The following is an 18,916-nucleotide window of genomic DNA, read 5'->3' as shown; positions in this document are numbered from 1 at the left end:
AGATCATTATGTTTGTTAAGTGAAATAAGCCAGGCATAGAAAGACAAACTTTACATGTTCTCACTTATTTGTGGGATCTAAAAATAAAAACAACTGAATTCATGGAGATAGAGAGTAGAAGGATGGTTACCAGAAGCTGGGAAAGGTAATGGGCATAGCGAGGAGGTGGGGATGCTTAATGGGTACAAAAAATAGAAAGAATGAAAAAGATCTAGTATTTGATGGCACAACAGGGTGACTATAGTCAATAATAATGTAATCATACATTTTAAAATAAGTGAAATAATATAATTGGATTGTTTGTAACACAAAGGATAAATGCTTGAGGGGATGGAGACCCTTTTCCATGATGTGATTATTATACATTACATGCCTGCATCAAAACATCTCATGTACCCCATATATACACCTACTACGTACCCACAAAAATAGAAAAAAAAACAAACAAAACAAAGATCAACCAAAGCAATACACAGCCTTAAAGTATTTCCTGAAGTCCACGTCGAGGTGTTGTTGCTTACATCCTTCACATGTAAGATTAAAACCTACTACAACAACAGGAGGCCCACGTAAAGTGATCTGTTCATGGTCAGGGGAAAAGCAAGGGTAGATGTTGTCACAAACACAGAACAACAGAGTCATTAAAACCATGAAATTTCATTGGAAGGGTTCCAAAGCACTCTACAGGCTTTCTGTGTTAAACTACCATTCTGGGAAAATAAGTAAGACTAGGGTCGCAATCCACATTTCTCCCATCCTTTCTCATATTTAGAGCATAATTGTGCACATTATCTGAACTGATTTAGACAACTGCTCCGAGAAGAAACGTAAACCGAGACATCAAGTGATTCACTGAACTGCAGGGTTGGTTGGTGACACAGCAACCTCACTCCAGGTCTCACACGCACCATCTGCACCATTCGGAGATTTGTTCTGACTGCATCCCTCTGTGTCTGCCTCAGCCCCCCACTGGCTCCCACTGCCCTGGCTTCTGGGAGCTAACGCACCTGTTCATGAGACCATGTTCTTTCAGAACCATCCTTGACACAGATGTCCAGCCTCAGCTCTGTTCCGGTGGCTCCATGCTTGCTGTCCACACAGAGATTTGCTGCCACATTTCGGATCTGTGGAAAGAAGAAAGAATGTTGAGTGTGGGGCTATGTTGTATTTTATCATTGGCTCCTAACAACCATGGTATAGATTAAGTAAGACATAGATTATCTTTTTGATTACATGCATGTTGAATGAGACCTTGACTTTGTATGCAATTTATGGAGAAAAATCAGGGAATTAAATGTAACACTGAAGCCATCTTCACTTTCTTAACAAGAATTCTGGAAAGAAATATAGTTATAATTAAGTATTAATCAGTCTATACTTTGACTCACTTCCTTGTAACTGAAAGTCTGTAGCACTAGATACTAACCATTTGCATCTCCATTATTCCTATACATAGGATTTGTGACGTTAGAATCATAAGGTTTTTGTTTAAGAATTGCTTAAGCAGATATTGAATTCCAGTGGAACAGCTGACTGCAGCCAGTTTAAAGACCCTCACAGAGGAAATGGATCAACATGAGAATATTGTTTCTTCATCTCCCAGTCCCATAACCTCATGCTGCTCTCTGTGACCAATCAATAATCTCCCAACTTCAGCCTACTGCAAAACCCTTAAAAATTCTAGCCCTAAACTCCTTGGAGAGACAGATTTGAGTTTTCCTCTCATCTGCTCATTTGGCAGCCTTATAATTAAACCTCTTTCTCTGTTGCACCCCATATCTTGGTGTATTGACTTGCTGCACACATCAGGCAACAGACCTATTATGGTTACAACATGGTCTACTCGACATGCTAAAGAACATGAGATGGTTAAACAGCCAAACTGCAGCTGGCTGTGACAAAGACTGTGTTGATAATGCAACAGAGGGAGTAGCCTAGAGTTTACGACTTCATTAAAATGGGAGACTTTTCTTTTCAGATAGTTCTTAATTTGGAATTTATTATCTTCCTGTTTCAAAGCACCTTCTATCACTATCATGCTAGTGGGAAAGAGATCCAATATGAGGCGGGTGTGGCAGATATAGGATGTGATGGAGGAGAGCAAACCACTTAGCCCTGCATGGTTCTGGGCAGAACATGGTGACCTTTGGTTTCAGTTTGGCTACAATGGTCTCGGTCTACACCTATTGTCATAATTTAGCATTGCTTTTGAATGATAAATTAAATGTCACTCTAGAGTATTAGCAAAATAGGAAAGACAGTATTATTGCTGAAATACTACACTGGATAAAGATTCTCCACATAAAGCCTGACCTTTGAAAATTTGCAGAGTGGAAAAGAGGATAATTCTTTACAATTATGTTAGCACTGATATAAGGAACTCAATACTTAGAGGTGGGAAAAGAGTGGATAATAAAAGTGTCAAAACTTAAACAGCAACAGAAGTAGAGTCTGGGCAGAGGCGCGTCCTTTTGTCATATCTTTTTTTTTTTGAGACGGAGTTTCACTCTGTCACCCGGGCTGGAGTGCAGTGGTGCAATCTCGGCTCACTGCAAACTTCACCTCCCAGGTTCAAGCAGTTCTCCTGCCTCAGCCTCCTGAATAGCTGGGATTACAGGTATGTGCCACCACACCCAGCTAATTTTTGTAATTTTAGTAGAGAGGGGGTGATGCACCTGCCTCAGCCTCCCAAAGTGTTGGGATTACAGGTGTGAGCCACCACACCTGGCACTTTCATTATATTCTTCCTGCTTGAAGGTTTCACCAATCTTCCTGATAGTGTCAGAAGCACAGTCTGTAGCAGAGACGGATATTCTTGATAGTTTGCTATTTAGATGTGTATGCTTACATAAAGTCAATGATCTTAATCCTTTTTAAGCCTTTATATAGTCCTGGATTATGATAATCCCTTTAGGTCCTTTTAAGAATGGAAACAAAACCAGGATGGGCCCAACTGATCATTTTAACCAAGGTTCTTTTGCCTGGATGGGTAGACAGGGAAAGGAGTCTCTGCAACAGAAGAATACCCACCTGGGCCTGTTCCTGCCGGGGTGGGCAATGAGGCAGAGAGAAGGTTTTTATGAAATATACTGAGTATCATGAAAGGAATAAATAATGCTGGGATAGAACGGTGGTGGTGGAAAGAGATAGTTCATATTTCATTTACTCTAGGAGTAGAGGTTGGGGATGCCGGTCAGGAGGGAATCAATGTGGTGGGTACTAATCTCCTTATTCAGGGACTTAGGCAACAAGTTGGGTTCATCTGCTACTGCTGGGGCTCTGCTTTCAGGATCTCTGTCCTTGATGACAAGGTAAAGTGAAATAATGCAGAGTATAGGGGAATAGTTCTTAACCTGGTTCTGCCTACAGATTTCTCCAAGAATCCAAGGAAAGTGGTGGACATTTTTGAAACAAACAACAAACAAAACTATACATGGATATGTCCAAGCACTTTTGTATTGGTTTTCCTGGAACCCATCGACTCCAGATTTGAACCTTGAATTAGGGAAAATGTCTGCCCTGACCCCTTGGGAACTAGTTGCATTCCTTCTCTTAGTGTAGGAGATCTAGAAAGACAGGGAATGAATTTGGCTGGGCGTCAAAAGGCACCTGATTTGCTCTCGTTTCTTTTACCTTTACTCCACCTTCCCTAAAATAAGTACCAGGGAGGAACTTCTCTCTAGAATTTGTGAAGCCAAGCTTAAAATACACGTTTTGTAAAATCAATTTCCTGATGTGTGATGGGGTTTCTCTAGTGAAATAGAAACACCCAGAAGGTCAAAGGTAGATTTCGCTATCACTGTCTTGAACCTGGCACACTCTGTAAATCTCCTATTTGATCTCCTTATCTGAGTGCAGCATGTTGGTTTTCTAAAGCTGTCTACAACCTGAAAGCTGCCCAACGGAACTCTGAGCAGGCCTTTCTTTTCATTCTTGGGCCATTTAACTCACAGACACACTCTTCTTAGAGAATCAGTATCAGTTTATACTGAAGACAACTTCAAGGCACTATTTTTCCCTCTACTGGAGTCCAGGAGCTCTGAACACATTTGGGAAGAAAAGGCAACTGCTTGCAGGTTCATAGCCAGTGGGTCCCAGAGGGAGAAGCTTGCTCTCCTATGTTGGCTGGCATTTGAACTCACTTGTGGAGCTGCTCTGCTCCTGGAAAAGGAGGATGTGGGGAAGAAGAAAACATACCCAAGCCAGGGACACTGAGTGACAAGTCTGCCAGATCTGCCTGTGGATACGCACCAAAGCCTATTGGAGTGCCTCGTTTTGTTTTTAAATGTTATGAGCTCAAAAGGCCTCTGGCAGGGATGGAGGATACCATTTTCTAAACTCTTGAATTTTCTAAATTCTCACTCAAGTGGCATCTGTGTAGACAATGGGATAAACTGCTTTGGAAGCCAAATTTCAGGTTTCAAAGGCGTAATTGTCTACATCTGTGTAAATTCCAGCAAAAAGTTGTACCAGAGAGGAAATGCTGCAAGTTCACTATAGGATAAGGTGGGCAGCTGGATACGAGATTAATATCCAGCTCTTCCTCAAGGTTAGTATCCAGCCATTCCTGCTTGCTTCTCTTCTTACCTGTCCACCTGCCTCTCTCCAGCACATATTCAGATTCTCTCATTTTGCTCACAAACTCAACTCCATTAAAATAAACAAGTGGATACAATTCTAATAGAACTGATTCTAATACTTTTTTATTCACGCTAATAATATATATATATATTTAAATGTAGACAAGAACACTTACGATGATTCATATTTTTTCAACATGGACTCTGTACCTCCGGCTGAAGGTGAAGCAGTTCACACACGTACACATGGCCCAAACCTAGGGCATGGGATATTAAATATGTCTATGACAGAATCAATCATTTTCAGGCCTTATTCCTTTGATGCCCAGCTTCAGGACTTGACAGCATTGAAATTGTGTCAAGGAATCTTGAGAGACACTGAACAGGATTAGAAAATGAGGTAGTGCTTGGCTAGGAATGGGTGGGAAGGAGAAAAATGAGGAAAAGGGGAATCATAATGGGTGACAGGAATTACAGAGATAATCTCCTTTTGGGCAAGGACCAGGAAAAGGTTGGGCAGAGAGTAAAGGAGTTCTTTAGGTCTGCAGGAGAAGTCAGGCTCAGCTTTAATATTGGTCCCCCAGCCCCCAACACAGGAGGTTTTTATCAGAGAGGTACAAGAGAAGGAGAATGTGGCATAAGTGTCAAGGTGGCTAGTAGATGTGGAGTAGGTAATTCAACTGACTGTTAGAGAGGGACTAGCCTTAGCTTAACAAATGAGCCAGCATGGTCTGCTAATTCCTCCTGATAGCCTTAGGTCTTTCAAGTAAGAAGTGGTGGGTTCATTCCTCATGCAACAACATTTACCACGTACCTGCTATGTCATAGGCACTATGCTGGAAACTGGGTATACAGCAAAAAATAAAAAAAGAACCAGTCCTATCCTTTGTGCACCGGATGGTCTAATGAGGACATCAGAGAGGACATGAACGGAAGAAAGGCTTGAGATTTCCCATATTTCTGGCTGTAAATTTTTAATGTGATAAAAAAATTTAAGATGCTCCCTTTTATGGACTATAGTTGATTTTATTTATTTATTTATTTATTTATTTATTTATTTATTTATTTATTTAGATGGCGTTTCACTCTTGTTGCCCAGGCTGGAGTGCAATGGCTCAATCTTGGCTCACTGCCTCCTCTACCTCCCGGGTTCAAGCGATCCTCCTGCCTCAGCCTCCCAAATAGCTGGGATTACAGTCATGTGCCACCACTCACAGCTAATTTTGTATTTTTAGTAGAGATGGGGTTTCATCATGTTGGGTAGGTTCTTGAACTCCTGACCTCAGGTGATCCGCTGCCTTGGCCTCCCAAAGTGCTGGGATTATAGGCGTGAGCCACTCTGCCCAACCTCTGGACCACAGTTGATTTTAGAATGCAAATTTATTTGCAGAGCTGGAAATACAGAAGACACTAGGGTAACATGGAAAGAGAACTGAATGGAGACTGAGCAGGTCCAGGTTCTGCTCATGAGGTACAAATGAGGTTCCCTATAACCTCATTTTTTTTTTTTCAAGAGACAGGGTCTTGCTGTGTTGCCCAGGCTAGACTGCAGTGGGATGAGACTGCAGTGGGGTGTTCACAGCTCACATCTTGCCACAGTCTTTAATTCCTGGACTCAAGCGATCCTCCCACTTCAGCCTCCTGTCCTTTTTAAAGCTCAGTTCATCCACTTATAGAAAGTCAACATTCTGAGAGTGATTCTGAATGAAAGACACTTTGTGGTTAGAAATTCAAAGACTAAGAAAAACTGGCTTCTGTTCTCAAGGAGCCAACAATCATATCAGGGAGACATTATTCTGAAGACATCTTCTTAAGAGACTACATGCTAAGTGAGGCCTGAAGAGGAAATGACCGTTCTGAGTGAGATGGGCTTGGAGCACTTGGTAGGATGGATGACATTGGAAGGGGCCCTGGAGGATGAGTAGAATTGAATGTACACAGTAAAGTGACAGAAGGGACACTATTGCCTTAGGAATCAGAAATGAACTCAGATATTGAAGTTTGACAGTGTGAGGCATTTTTAAGGGAATGGCAAATGATATAGCATGGCTCAACGTAAGGTTTGTAAAATGAAGACGATCATGCCTCAGAGGGCAGTTGTGAGGATTAAACCGATGCATGCGAAGTGCCTGGCACAGTGCTTGTACATTGCAAGTGGTCAGTAAATGTTAACTACTATTTATTTGTTTGTTAATTTTTTTGGCTGAATTGTCTGTGATGGTAAATGGGGCGCTGCCATGGTCAAATCACATTTCATTTACATCATGTGATCACTCACAGCACTTAAGTCAAAGGAGACCGCAGATGAACAAGCCTTGGTCCAGCATTGCAGGCCTATTCTTCAATCTGGATTGCCAGCTAATCTTCACAGTGTCTTACACAGTCCCCCAAGATCTCTATCTGGCAATTTGAGCGCCACACCAAACACACCCACCTCCCTACCCCTCAATGAACAATTTCTGCTGATTCTAGTCCTAGGTACTGAATGTCCCACTCCTTTCCTCTCCATCCCAGTCTCTCAGGCCTTTGACATCTTCTTATGAGCTGTTTTTACAAATTGTGATAAAATGTACATAATATAAAGTTTATTATTTTAACTATTTTAAGTGTTCAATTCAATAGCATTAAGTACATTCAAAATGTTGTGTAACCATCACCAAGATCTATTTCTAAAATGTTTCATCATTCAAAACAGCAACGATTAATCATTAAGCAATAACTCCCTACTTCCCCTTCTCCCCCATCCCCTGGTAATGTCTATTCTACTGACTATAAATAATATTTTGTAAACCTTATATAAATGGAACCATACCATGTTTGCCATTTTGTGTCTGGCTTATTTAACTTAACATTGTAGCATGTATCAGAACTTCATTTCCTTTTAAGGCCAATATTCATATATATATATATATATTATATGTTTTTTTTTTTTTTTTTTTTTTTGAGATGGGTCTTGCTCTGTCCCCTCAGGCTGATGCAGTGGTCCATCTTCAGCTTCCTGCAACCTTGCCTCCCTGGGTTCAAGCGATTCTACTGCCTCAGCCTCCCTATAGTAGCTGGACCACAGGTGCACATCACCATGCCCAGCTAATTTTTTTGTATTTTAGTAGAGATGGGGTTTCACCTTATTAGCCAGGATGGTCTCAATCTCCTGACCTCATGATCCACCCACCTTGGCCTCCCAAAGTGCTGGGATTACAGGTGTGAGCCACGACACCCGATATCATATATATTTATATGAATAAACACATATATAAATATACACATATATAAATATGCCAGATTTGTATCCATTCTTCTATTCATGGATACTTGTGCTGTTTCTACGTTTCTTTTTTTTTTTTTTTTTTTGAGATGGAGTCTCACTCTGTTGCCAGGCTGGAGTGCAGTGGCACAATCTTGGCTCACTGTACTCTCCGCCTCCTGGGTTCAAGTGATTCCTCTGCCTCAGCCTCCCGAGTAGCTGGTACTACAGGTATGCACCACCACACCTGGCTAACTTTTGGTAATTTAGTAGAGACAGAGTTTCACCATATTGGCCAGGATGGTTTCGATCTCCTGACCTTGTGATCTACCCGTGATCTGCCCACCTCGGCCTCCCGAAGTGCTGGGATTACAGGCGTGAGCCACCACTTCCAGCCTGTTTCTACTTTTTTACTTCTGTGAATAATGCTTCAGTGAACACTGGCATGTAAATATCTTTCACATCTTTGTTTTCAATTATTTTGCCTATACACCTAGGAATGAAATTGCTGGGTCATAAGGTAATTCTATGTTTAACCTTTTGAGGAACTATCAAACTGTTTTCCACAGTAGCTGAACCATTTTACATTCCCTGGCAACACAGTGAGACTCCATCTCAAAAAAATAAATAAATAAATAAAAAGTAGAAACAGCACAAGTATCCATGAATAGATGAATGGATACAAATCTGGCATGTAGAGTGGTTCCAGTTTCTTCATATTTTTGCCAACACTTGTAGTTTTTCTGGTTTATGTAACAGTCATCCTAGTGGATGTAAAGTGGTATCTCATTGTGGTTTTGATTTGCTTTTCCCTAATGACTAATGATGTTGAAAACCTTTTCATTTGCTTACTGAGCATTTGTATAGTTTGGAGAAATGCCTGTTCAGATTCTTTGCTTATTTCTGAATTGAGTCATTTGTGGTTTTAGTTTTGAGCTTAAGGAGTTTTTAAAAAATATATTCTAGATATTAATCTTTTATCAGATACATGACTTGTAAATATTTTATCCTATTCAATGGGTTGCCTTTTCATTCTGTCAATTGTGCTTTTGATGCACAAAAATTTTAATTTTGATGAAGTCCAATTTATCTATTTTTTTCTTTTGTTGCCTGTGCTTTGGTGTCTTATTTAAGAGATCATTGTCATTCCAATGCCATGGAGATTTCCCCCTATGTTTTATTCTGAGTTTTACAGTTTTAGCGCTTATGTTTAGGTCTTTGATCCATTTAGAATTAAATTTTGTGTATGGTGTGAAGTGAAGTTTACGACCTCATTTTTTTTGCATGTAGATATATTAGTTTGAAATGGCTGCCATAGGAAAGTATCACAAATTGGGTGGATTAAACCACAGAAATTTATTGCCTGAGAGTTCTGGAAGCTAAAGGACCAAGATCAAGGTGTTCGCAGGTTGTTTCCTTCTGAGGGTTGTGAAAGAGGGTACATAATGTGCTTCTTTCCTAGCTTCTGGTGGTTTGTGGCAATCTTTGATGCTCCTTGGCTTGTTAATGTATCATGCTGGTTTCTGCTTTTATGTTCACTTGATGTTTTGTTTGTGTGTGTGCTGGTGTCCAAATTTCCCATTTTTATGAAGACACCAATCATACTGGATTAGGGGCCCACCATACTCAGAATAATCTCATCTTACTTAATTACATCTGCAATAACCTGATTTCCAAATAAGGTTACATTCAGAGGTACCAAGGATTAGGATTTCAACATATAAATTTTGGGGAGACATAATTCAGTCCATTAGTAGTGGATATCCAGTTTTCCCAGCATCATTTGTTGAACAGACTGTCCATTCCTTATTGAGGAATATTGGCATCCTTGTCAAAAATCTATTAACCTTATATGTGAGGGCTTATTTCTTGGCAATCTATTAGATTCCATTGGTCTATACATCTATCTTTATGCCTGTATCACACGTTTTTTGAATTACCATAGCTTTGTATTAAGTTTTGAAACTAGGAAATGTGGGTTCTCCAACTTTGTTTTTCTGGTTCAAGATTGTTTTCATCATTGAGGGTCCTTTGAGGTTCCATATAAATTTTCGGATGGGTTTTTCTATTTTCGCAAAATATTCCATTTAGATTTTGATAGAGATTGTATTTAATCTGTAGATCACTTTGCATAGTATCACCGTTTAACAATAATATGTTTTTAAATCCACGATCATGGGATGTTTTTCCATTTATTTAGATACGCAATTTCTTTCACTAATGTTTCATTTTTTTAATGACTCTTTTGCCTCGTTTGTTAAATGTATTTCTACTCTCATTTATTTCTAGGGAGATGGTTAAAAGCACATATTCTGAAGCTAGACTGCCCAGAGTTTGGTTTCACCATTTACTAGAGCTGCATGACTTTAAGCAAGTTAACTTATTTTTGCCTCAGTTTTTTTCCTTAAAATTAAGGATAACGCTTCATAAATTTGATGTGAGTATTAAATGAGATTATACATATAAGATGTTTGTTTTAGTGTATGGACCATATTACATGCTCAATAGATGTTAATGTTTCATAGTAGTAGTAGCAGTAGTATCCAGATGTAGTAAGAAATGAGACTGGGGTAGTGTGTTGGTGCCATTTTGTGAAGAGTCTTAAATATCAAGATAAGGGATTTAGACCTTGTTCTGTTGGCAAAAAGATCATTCAATGTTTTTGAGAAGAAAAACTTGTTTTAGACAGTAAATTCTGGTGATTATGAGAAAGACAGGTGGAGAGTTATGTAATTGTCATAATGGGTACTAGTTCTAATTGGCAAAGAGAATCTAAACTAGTGATAGAATGTATCCAAATAATATATCTGAATTATATATGTGTATATATATATAATATATTCAAAAGAAGATATGTGTTTAGACATTTTAAATAAAAATTACAGATCTTGACAACTGTTTCCATGAGTATAATAAAGAAGATATGCTGAGTTTGAGGTGTCTTTGTGACATCTGTATATAGACACCCAGAAGTCTGAAATTTGGAAGGTAGGTCAGGGTAGGAAATGCATATTTGGGTATATGCTGTTATCTACTGTTCTAGTTACTAATATTTTGCCTTTCGACTTCAAATCTTTTTTTGCCTTACTTTGTGATTCTCAAGATGGACCCTGCAGACATTTCTCCTTTGTCAGTGGATACAATTTTGCTAATAGAGGGTGCTGGGTGCTGGAAGGACACGGGAAGGACTTAGCAGGAGGAAGGGTCTTTCGTGTGTGTGTGTGTGTGTGTGTGTGCACGCACAGTTTTTCCATGTAATAGCCAGTAAATGGGCATGTGGGGTGGGGTGGAAGAGAGCAGCCCTGGCAGGAGTGGTCCTCAGAGATAAGCAGCAGCTGCTATGTCCTGCAAGTTTCTTTGTCACTACCAAGCTGCGTGTATATGACAGCCACACCACATCAAATGAGGCCTGAATCTCAGCCTTGGCGTGGGAAAAGTTGGAGAGTTCTTCTAAGTTTCCAAGTTCCTGCCTTGCTCACATTCCTCAGCCCTAATGATGGTTACTGTTTTTTGGGGTTGCTGCTTCAGTACTCCCTAGAGCCCTCTTTTATCCCTCTTACCAGCCAACAGTTTTTAAAAAAATATTAAAATGTCTCTATTCAAATTACTGATGTGATTTCTGTCTTCTGGCTGGACTTGGACTGATGCAACCACATATGAGTAAGAATAGAAATCATAGAAGTACATGATCTCACTCAAGCAAAGAATAGAAAGGAATATGAGAAGATTGAGGAGGGAACTCCAGGGAATGACTTTTTTTGAAAGTGAGCAAAGAAAGTGTAGCTAGAAATAAGAAGGAGAAAATAAGAAGAAATCATAAAGAAGCCTAGGAGAAGAGTTTCAAGGTGGGAGGAGTGAGCTGCAGTGTCAAATTTCATAGAGGGATCCAGTAGGGGGAGGCCTAGGGAGAGGCTGTTGGATTTGGCAATTAGGAAGTCACCAGAGACCTTTCAAAAGACAGCTTCTGTGGTGTGATGAATGCAGGTAGAAGGCAGATTGCCAAGAGAACTTAGAAAAAATTGGAAGGTGAAGGTTAGAGTCAACAAATGGAAGTTTCTCTTTCAAGAAGCTTGATAGTGATGGGAATGATATATACAGGAGAAAATCAGAATTAAAAAGAAACATTTTGGGGATAGGGAGATTTCAGGATAGAATTACATATAAGCCCTAATATAATTCATTCGAGACTGAGATAAAAAAATTGTGAAGTGCTTGTAGAAATTAAAAACAATTTAATTTGCAACATACTAGAAACACTTTTGTGATTCTTACAGGATTTTCCACTATTTAAGGTTTTGCCTCATAGCCATCGCACCATTTTGCTTAAACAGATCCATTCCACCTCGAATTGCTCCATGCTAGTCACATCCAATGACTGCTGGCAGAGACCACCTACTGCCTTTCCTTGAAATTATGCCTGCAGAGATTTTCTTCCTATCTTGTGCACATTTTCCTTTTCTGAATTTACCATAAATGTAATTGCTTTGGCATCTCTCTCTTGCCCTGGGACTTGCTGGGACTATTCATTTCAGAAGCTAGCTTACATTATGCAAGAGAAGGACAAACTCACAGCAGAAATATTATCAGAGGGCTCTCAGGTTTATATGTGTTCTGCTCCAAATCATCTTTTCCTAAAGCCATGTATTGCCACTTGAAGCTAAGCATTTTATTATTTGTGAAATATGTCTGGCATCAAAACAAAAACTTCTTTACTTGTGTAAATTTATGGGGAACATGAGAAATTCCATTACATGCATATAAAACACAGTGACCAAGTCAGGGTATTTATGGTGTCCATCTCCCAAGCACAATACACTTTTGTGAAGTAGAGACACCCTACTCTGCTATCAAACATTGAATTTACTCCCTCTATCTTACTGTATGTTTGTACTCTCCAATCCACATCTCTTCACCCTTCCGCTGGCCCCCACTCACCCTTCCCAGTCTGTTATCACAAAATAGAAACTTTTAAGCTAAGGGTCTCTGGCCAAAAACAAGTTGATTTTCACAAATAGATGCAGAGAGAAATTCATATAAATAAGCTACTCTGCTACCTTTAAGTAGAGTGTAGGGGTTAAGATAAGCAACTCTTTTCTGCTAGAAGGAAAATAAATTAAGGTTCTTACTGAACTGGACACTTTCACGGGCATCATTTCACTTCCTCATCTGTACTCTCGCTATGCTGTGTTTTCATTCACATTTGCAACTGAGGCTCTGAGAAAGTAAGTGGTTTATCCAATGCTATCCAACCAGCAGACAGCAGCAGGATTCGCACCCATGTCTAATTCCTAGACCTGTGCTCTTTTTACCAAGCAAATGGTAATGGTTATAACTAATTCATTAGAAAAAATGTCATTTTAGGTGTTAAATCTGTAGCAACTGCTTTACTGAGCTCCAGGAAACACATGTAGATTAAAGAAGGCTATGAGTTCTTGGGTTTAGAAAAGAAGTGATCCTAGTTAAAAACAGGATTGGAGTCTGATACAGATACAGACGCTGAAGTGGAGTTAGAAAGAAAATCATTTTAGCATTCGGGGCTGCCAAGGGATGGAGGCACGACAATGAAGTCGTCAAAGTACAAGACTGAAGAAGACCTGGTTACCCATGAGTGGCTTGACTCTAGGGGAGGCTGCGGTGGCACCAGAAAAAGCATCATGGAGTAGCAATAGGAGGAAACATCTTCTAACCTTTGCAAGAGACTACATTTTAAACCTGGACTTAAAAAAATCCATTTCTGAAAGGAAAAGTTAGAAGATGGCAGAAGAGTGGTGACTTCGTCCTCACCCATACAGTTCACTGGAAAGTAGCTCGTCCTGTGATCATCAGCCAGGGCTACATCAATCTACTTGGTTCTGCCTGAGTGCAAGTTTATTCCTGCCCTCTCCTATCATCTTTGAAGATTAGAAAGCTTTGCTAGCTTGGACTTACTCTTTGTAAAAGAGAATATGGAACAATTTGTGTTTTCTGATCACATGAGAATGTGAGCCCTCAGAAACTACTAATTCTTTTTTTAAGTTAAAAACGTTTTAACTTTATTTTAGATTCTGGGGTACATGTGCAGGTTTGTTATATAGGTAAACTTGTGTCGCAGGGGTTTGTTACACAAATTATTTTGTCATCCAGATACTAAGCCTAGTATTTAATAGTTATTTTTCCCGGTCCTCTCCTTCCTCCCACCTTCCACCCTCCCATAGCCCCCAGTATGTATTGTTCCCTTCTGTGTGTCCGTGTGTTCCATCATTTAGCTCTCACTTATAAGTGAGGACATGTAATATTTGGTTTTCTGTTCTTGCATTAGTCTGCTAAGGATAACAGCCTCCAGCTTCATCCATGTCCCTGCAAAGGACATTATCTCATTCTGTTTTATGGGTGCATAGTATTCCATGGTGTGTGTGTGTGTGTGTATATATATTAACTTATAAAATGTTATATATATATATATAACATTTTCTTTATCTAATCTGTCACTGATGGGCATTTAGATAGATTCCATGTCTTTGCTATTGTGAATAGTGCTGCAATGAACATACACCTGCATTTGTCCTATTACTGGGTATGTATCCAAAGGAATGTAAATCATTCTACCACAGTTAAATTTTTTTTTCTTAGGTTTTTGTGTTGTGATTTCATAAAGTCAGGGAAAGAAGTATTTTGTTATAGATCCTCTCATGAGTGCCCTGTTGGAATAGAGATGTGGTCAGGTGAGGAAATAACCAAAAGCCAGCTTGGCTGACCAAGAGTTTTTGAAAACTCAGGTGACAATTTGTTATGTTTTGAAATGAGTTATTCAAATATTTGTTATGAGACAAAAGAGCATGGCATGTCAGAAACATGAAAGCAGGCATTTAAAACAAAGTTATAAGAAGTCACTTAGGAGATGAACAAGTTTACTTGAGCCCTTCTTTTTCTCCCTACAATTTACCAAACTCAGATAAGTAAATTAAGGGTGCACAAGAGGAGAGAAAATGAGATCTGATAGAAAACTTCACAGTGAGACTTCAAGAATATCTGCAGAGAAACTCATCAGAAGGAGACCTGAAAGGTACTTTAAGTCAGGAGTTCATGAGTTTTCAGTATTCTGTGGGAGAATCAATCTACAGAAGAGCAGTTCCTGGGCTCCACTACTTGAACCTGCATCCAGATGTTTAAAAGCAGGGAATGCTGTTTTGAAGGAAAGCCACAGAAGTTGGCTTATGTGCTGTGGAGACAGTGTGGTCCCCTTCTACTCCCAGATTGTGGAAAGAAGCCTCAAGTGGCCTGCAAGTTGGATGTGACTGGTCATCATATTTCCTGCATCATCAGTTAGAAAATGGCATGCAGCTGTATTTTCAGACTGAACCACACTGTGTGGGGTAAGCAGCTGATCTTTTAACTAATGTCTCCACATTTAATATTCCTGTCATTTTTTTCCTGGAGTGCTATTTTATGAATATAAACACTTCTCCCAATGGTTGGATTCATATATGAATTGCCAATAAATCTAAGATTTGCTCCGGTTCTAGTACAATCATGAAAAGCCACTTGCAACATTATCCTCAAAGCCAAGGGCAGTAGCCACAGGCTTTGAAGATAAAGCAAATTTTTAGTACTTGAAAAACTATTCACACAATACGGTGTCTAGATAAAATAATTCTCCCTTTGAAGTCAGGTCAGATGGTTGAAATGTGAGCAGGTTGAAAATATGGTCTAATATACCGTTGTTAAGCTCTGTGTAAGATTCAGGACCATTAGTCCATGAAGACCTTCAATCAAAATCATGGGACTGGTTCTGAGGATGTGACCTTTTAGCCCTGGAAAGGATGGCAGCAAAACCCCTGAGACCCATGGGACTTTTCCAGTTTTCTAGAGAAGTAGATTCTTTTGAGCCCATTCTTGAATGTAACAGCTGGTCCTCTAAGGAAGGCCTGCAAATTGTCTTTATTTTCAGATAAAATAATTCAGGGTCTGGGTTTTCTATTGCAAATGTCAGCACCATTAAACATATTCAATATATTAAAAGAGATGACTTGGCTCTTCAAGGGGAACAAAGGTGAAAATGTCAAATTTCATTTGGCATATGAAACTGTAATGTAACATTTGTAAAATATTTCATGGTATAACTACTTCCCTGAAATATCTCTCTGTGAGCCTTAAATTAAAAAGCAATGGTCTTTCTGCTTTGTGGAGCTCACAACTGAGGTGTGGTAAAAATATATCTTCAACCTATTTCTTACCTCCTGCTCTGAAATCAAACAAATGGGGAACCTAAACTGTTGAATTTCAAAGGTTTAGCCTTAAAGTTCCGAGTCACACTGACCAGCAGTTCATCACTGCTTTCTGTAGCAATGCACATTCATGCAAAACTTATAGGGAAAACTGATTGATATTTTCTATAAAAAAGCAAATATACTCCTTCCAAACCAGTGACATCAGAAATGCCACCCAGGACTCCATCTTATACAACAGTTATTGTAGTAATCTGATAATATGTGAACGCTCCACTCAGCTTTCTGAAAAATCTCATATGTGCTTCTCATCTAAGCGTTTTATCTAATCTCCATCCTCTCAAATTTCTTACTGTGGATGCAATGAATCATGCTAGATTCAATGAGTGGATAGTTCTGACAATGAACGGGTTGGGGTTTGGTTGGACTGTTATATGAAGGGTAGGTATCAAAAGTCAATATTTTTGTTGCTGTTGTTTTTTTGAGACAGAGTTTCTCTGCTGTCGCCCAGGCTGGAGTGCACTGGTGCGGTCCTGGTTGGCTGCAACCTCCGCCTCCTGGGTTCTAGCGATTCCCCTACCTCAGCCTCCAGAGTAGCTGAGATTACAGGCACGTGCCACCATGCCTGGAAAAGCCAAGATTTACCCTTTCTCGGGAAGACAGTGAGATTATTTCTCCCTGAAAATAAAGCAGAACAGAACAAAACAAAATGATAACAGAGCAAAACAAAAGAGGTTTTGAGGGAAGTGAACAGTAGTCTAGTTCTAGTCTAATGAGCCTGATTGCATGTACAACCTAATCAGCCAATCCCATCCATATCAAGTGAAAACTCATCAAGTGGCCATGAGAGGCTGAGTGGGGTCTATTTCTTGCAGCGGTCTGTAATGTTACCTCATGCCAGTAAGACATTCTTCAAGAGAAGCTTGCCTTCATCACCTCTGTAACTGGCACCGGGCATGGTTTTGGTATATAGCTAGAGCTGCCGTAAGAAAATACCACAGATTAGGCGGCTTAAACAAGAGAGATTCTCAGTTCTGGAGTTGGGAAGCTCACGATCCAGGCATCAGCAGGATTTGGCTTCCTCTGAGGCCTCTTTCCTCGGCTCGCAGATGGCCATTTTTTACCTGTGTCCTTACATAGCCTTTTCTCTGTGTGCGCACATCCCTGGTGACTCTTCTCTTCTTGTCGGGACACCAGTCCTATTAGATTAGGGTGCCACGTTTATGACCTGTTTCACTTTCTAAACACCCTATCTTCAAATACAGACAGTTGGGGATTAGGGCTTCAACATATGAATTTTTGGGGGGACCCAATTCCGTTCATGAGATGAAACTGTCTTTGCAAAGATTCAGTGAGAAAAATCTGACATAGGAAAGTTATGTCAGTGAAAGAAATCTGACCTCATCGACTATCTCGCTTCTAACCTCCAAACTGCCCTTGTTCATTCTTAAGGGTAGGGTGAACTAACTTGGAGTAATTTAGCTTATAGTTTAACTTTGAAAAAAAGACAATACATCTCTTCCCCAAAATAAGCCCCCTCCTTGCTTAGGGATCAGACGACCTTTGTAAAAACCAACAAATTAGCCACAAGATTAGAAACTATAGCTCAGGAATCATGCAGCCAAAGGTCACAAGATACTAACCTCCCAGTTGCTCCTATAGATAATGTCACTATTGTAAAACCTAAGATTGATGTTTGAGGTATTTTTCAGACGCTGCACTCTGATGGATTAGCTGGTGCTACCGAGACTGTTTAAAAAATTAAAAACAGCAGATTCTACCAGATCTGCTTCTGTGTATTCACATATGTTGTGTGTATGCGTGATGCTTCACTATCAAAATATATAAAAGAGCTCTAATTAATTGGCTTTAAAAATAAGCACTTAAATAAAATATTTTGTCAGAAAAATAGAAACTTTAATGCCTTTTAGCTCACATGACTCTAATAAGCTCTGAACAATAAAGACAGTTTTAAAGATTATTGGTAAAATAAAATAAAAATGTCTTCACAATTTAGACATTTGATCTAAATTAGGCCGTTCAGATACTGTATTTATTAGAGGCTTTAAAGTTACACACTGCTTCTATGACTTTTGATAGGTGTCTACTTGCCTGCTTTAGAAATATTTTCCAAATTTTAAATTGTAAGTAAGGCCTGAGGACATGTGGATCTAGCCATGTCCTTTAGCTGTGTTGGAAAGAGTCAGACATTATCTGCAGTTCTGTCCTGTGTCCTAGTCTCTGCACCTGGTACATAACTAAAATTGCTTATTCTTAAAAATAGGAGTTGTATGCTGTTGGTAAAAGGACAGAATAATTTGTTTTTTTGGGTCTAGCTTGGAGGGTTTAGGAATTGTTCTAAATTTAATAAAGGAGAATATAAAACTAAAAGTTTAAGCAAGTTTATAAGGTTTATGATAGATTGATCTTATAAAAGAAATTCTCTGTGTGAGCAAATTGGGTAAAATTAAAAGGATATTATTTAGTTTTCCCATAAATGAAACATTAAAATAAAATGCAGGGCCAGATCTGGGCTCTGTGTCAAAATACCAAGATTTTCTTAAAATATTGATCTGCTTTTAAACAAGAAATTGTAAAGTTATGATGGATTTGTCAAAACCTTATCTTATGCTTAACACTAATTAAAATGAGATCAATTTGTTTATAAAGTTTTATTAAAAATTGGGCTTGGAGCGGTGGCTTGTGTCCATAATCCTAGCACTTTGGGAGGCCGAGGCGGGAGGATCATTTGAGGTCAGGAGTTCCAGACCAGCCTGGCCAACACGGCAAAACCCCGTCTCTACTAAAACAACAACAAACCCTGTCTCTACTAAAACAACAACAACAACAACAACAACAACACAAAAATTAGCTGAGTGTGGTGGCAT

At 39.3% G+C, this 18,916-nt stretch overlaps 1 protein-coding gene across 1 annotated transcript in view; it reads right to left on the bottom strand.

Moving 5' to 3' along the window:
* GALNTL6 (polypeptide N-acetylgalactosaminyltransferase like 6) overlaps positions 1–18,916 on the bottom strand; it is a 237,746-nt gene that overhangs the window by 32,105 nt on the left and 186,725 nt on the right. The window contains exon 6 of the mRNA XM_017847605.1: positions 1,008–1,124. Within this exon, the coding sequence (XP_017703094.1) occupies positions 1,008–1,124 (117 nt within the window). The remainder of the gene's footprint in view (positions 1–1,007; positions 1,125–18,916) is intronic.

This window comes from Rhinopithecus bieti, unplaced genomic scaffold (assembly GCF_001698545.2).
Source record: "Rhinopithecus bieti isolate Rb0 unplaced genomic scaffold, ASM169854v2 scaffold_29254, whole genome shotgun sequence".
In the NCBI taxonomy this organism is placed as follows: domain Eukaryota; kingdom Metazoa; phylum Chordata; class Mammalia; order Primates; family Cercopithecidae; genus Rhinopithecus; species Rhinopithecus bieti.
The sequence above is the reverse complement of the archived record's forward strand: the minus strand, read 5'-3'. Positions and strand labels throughout refer to the sequence as shown.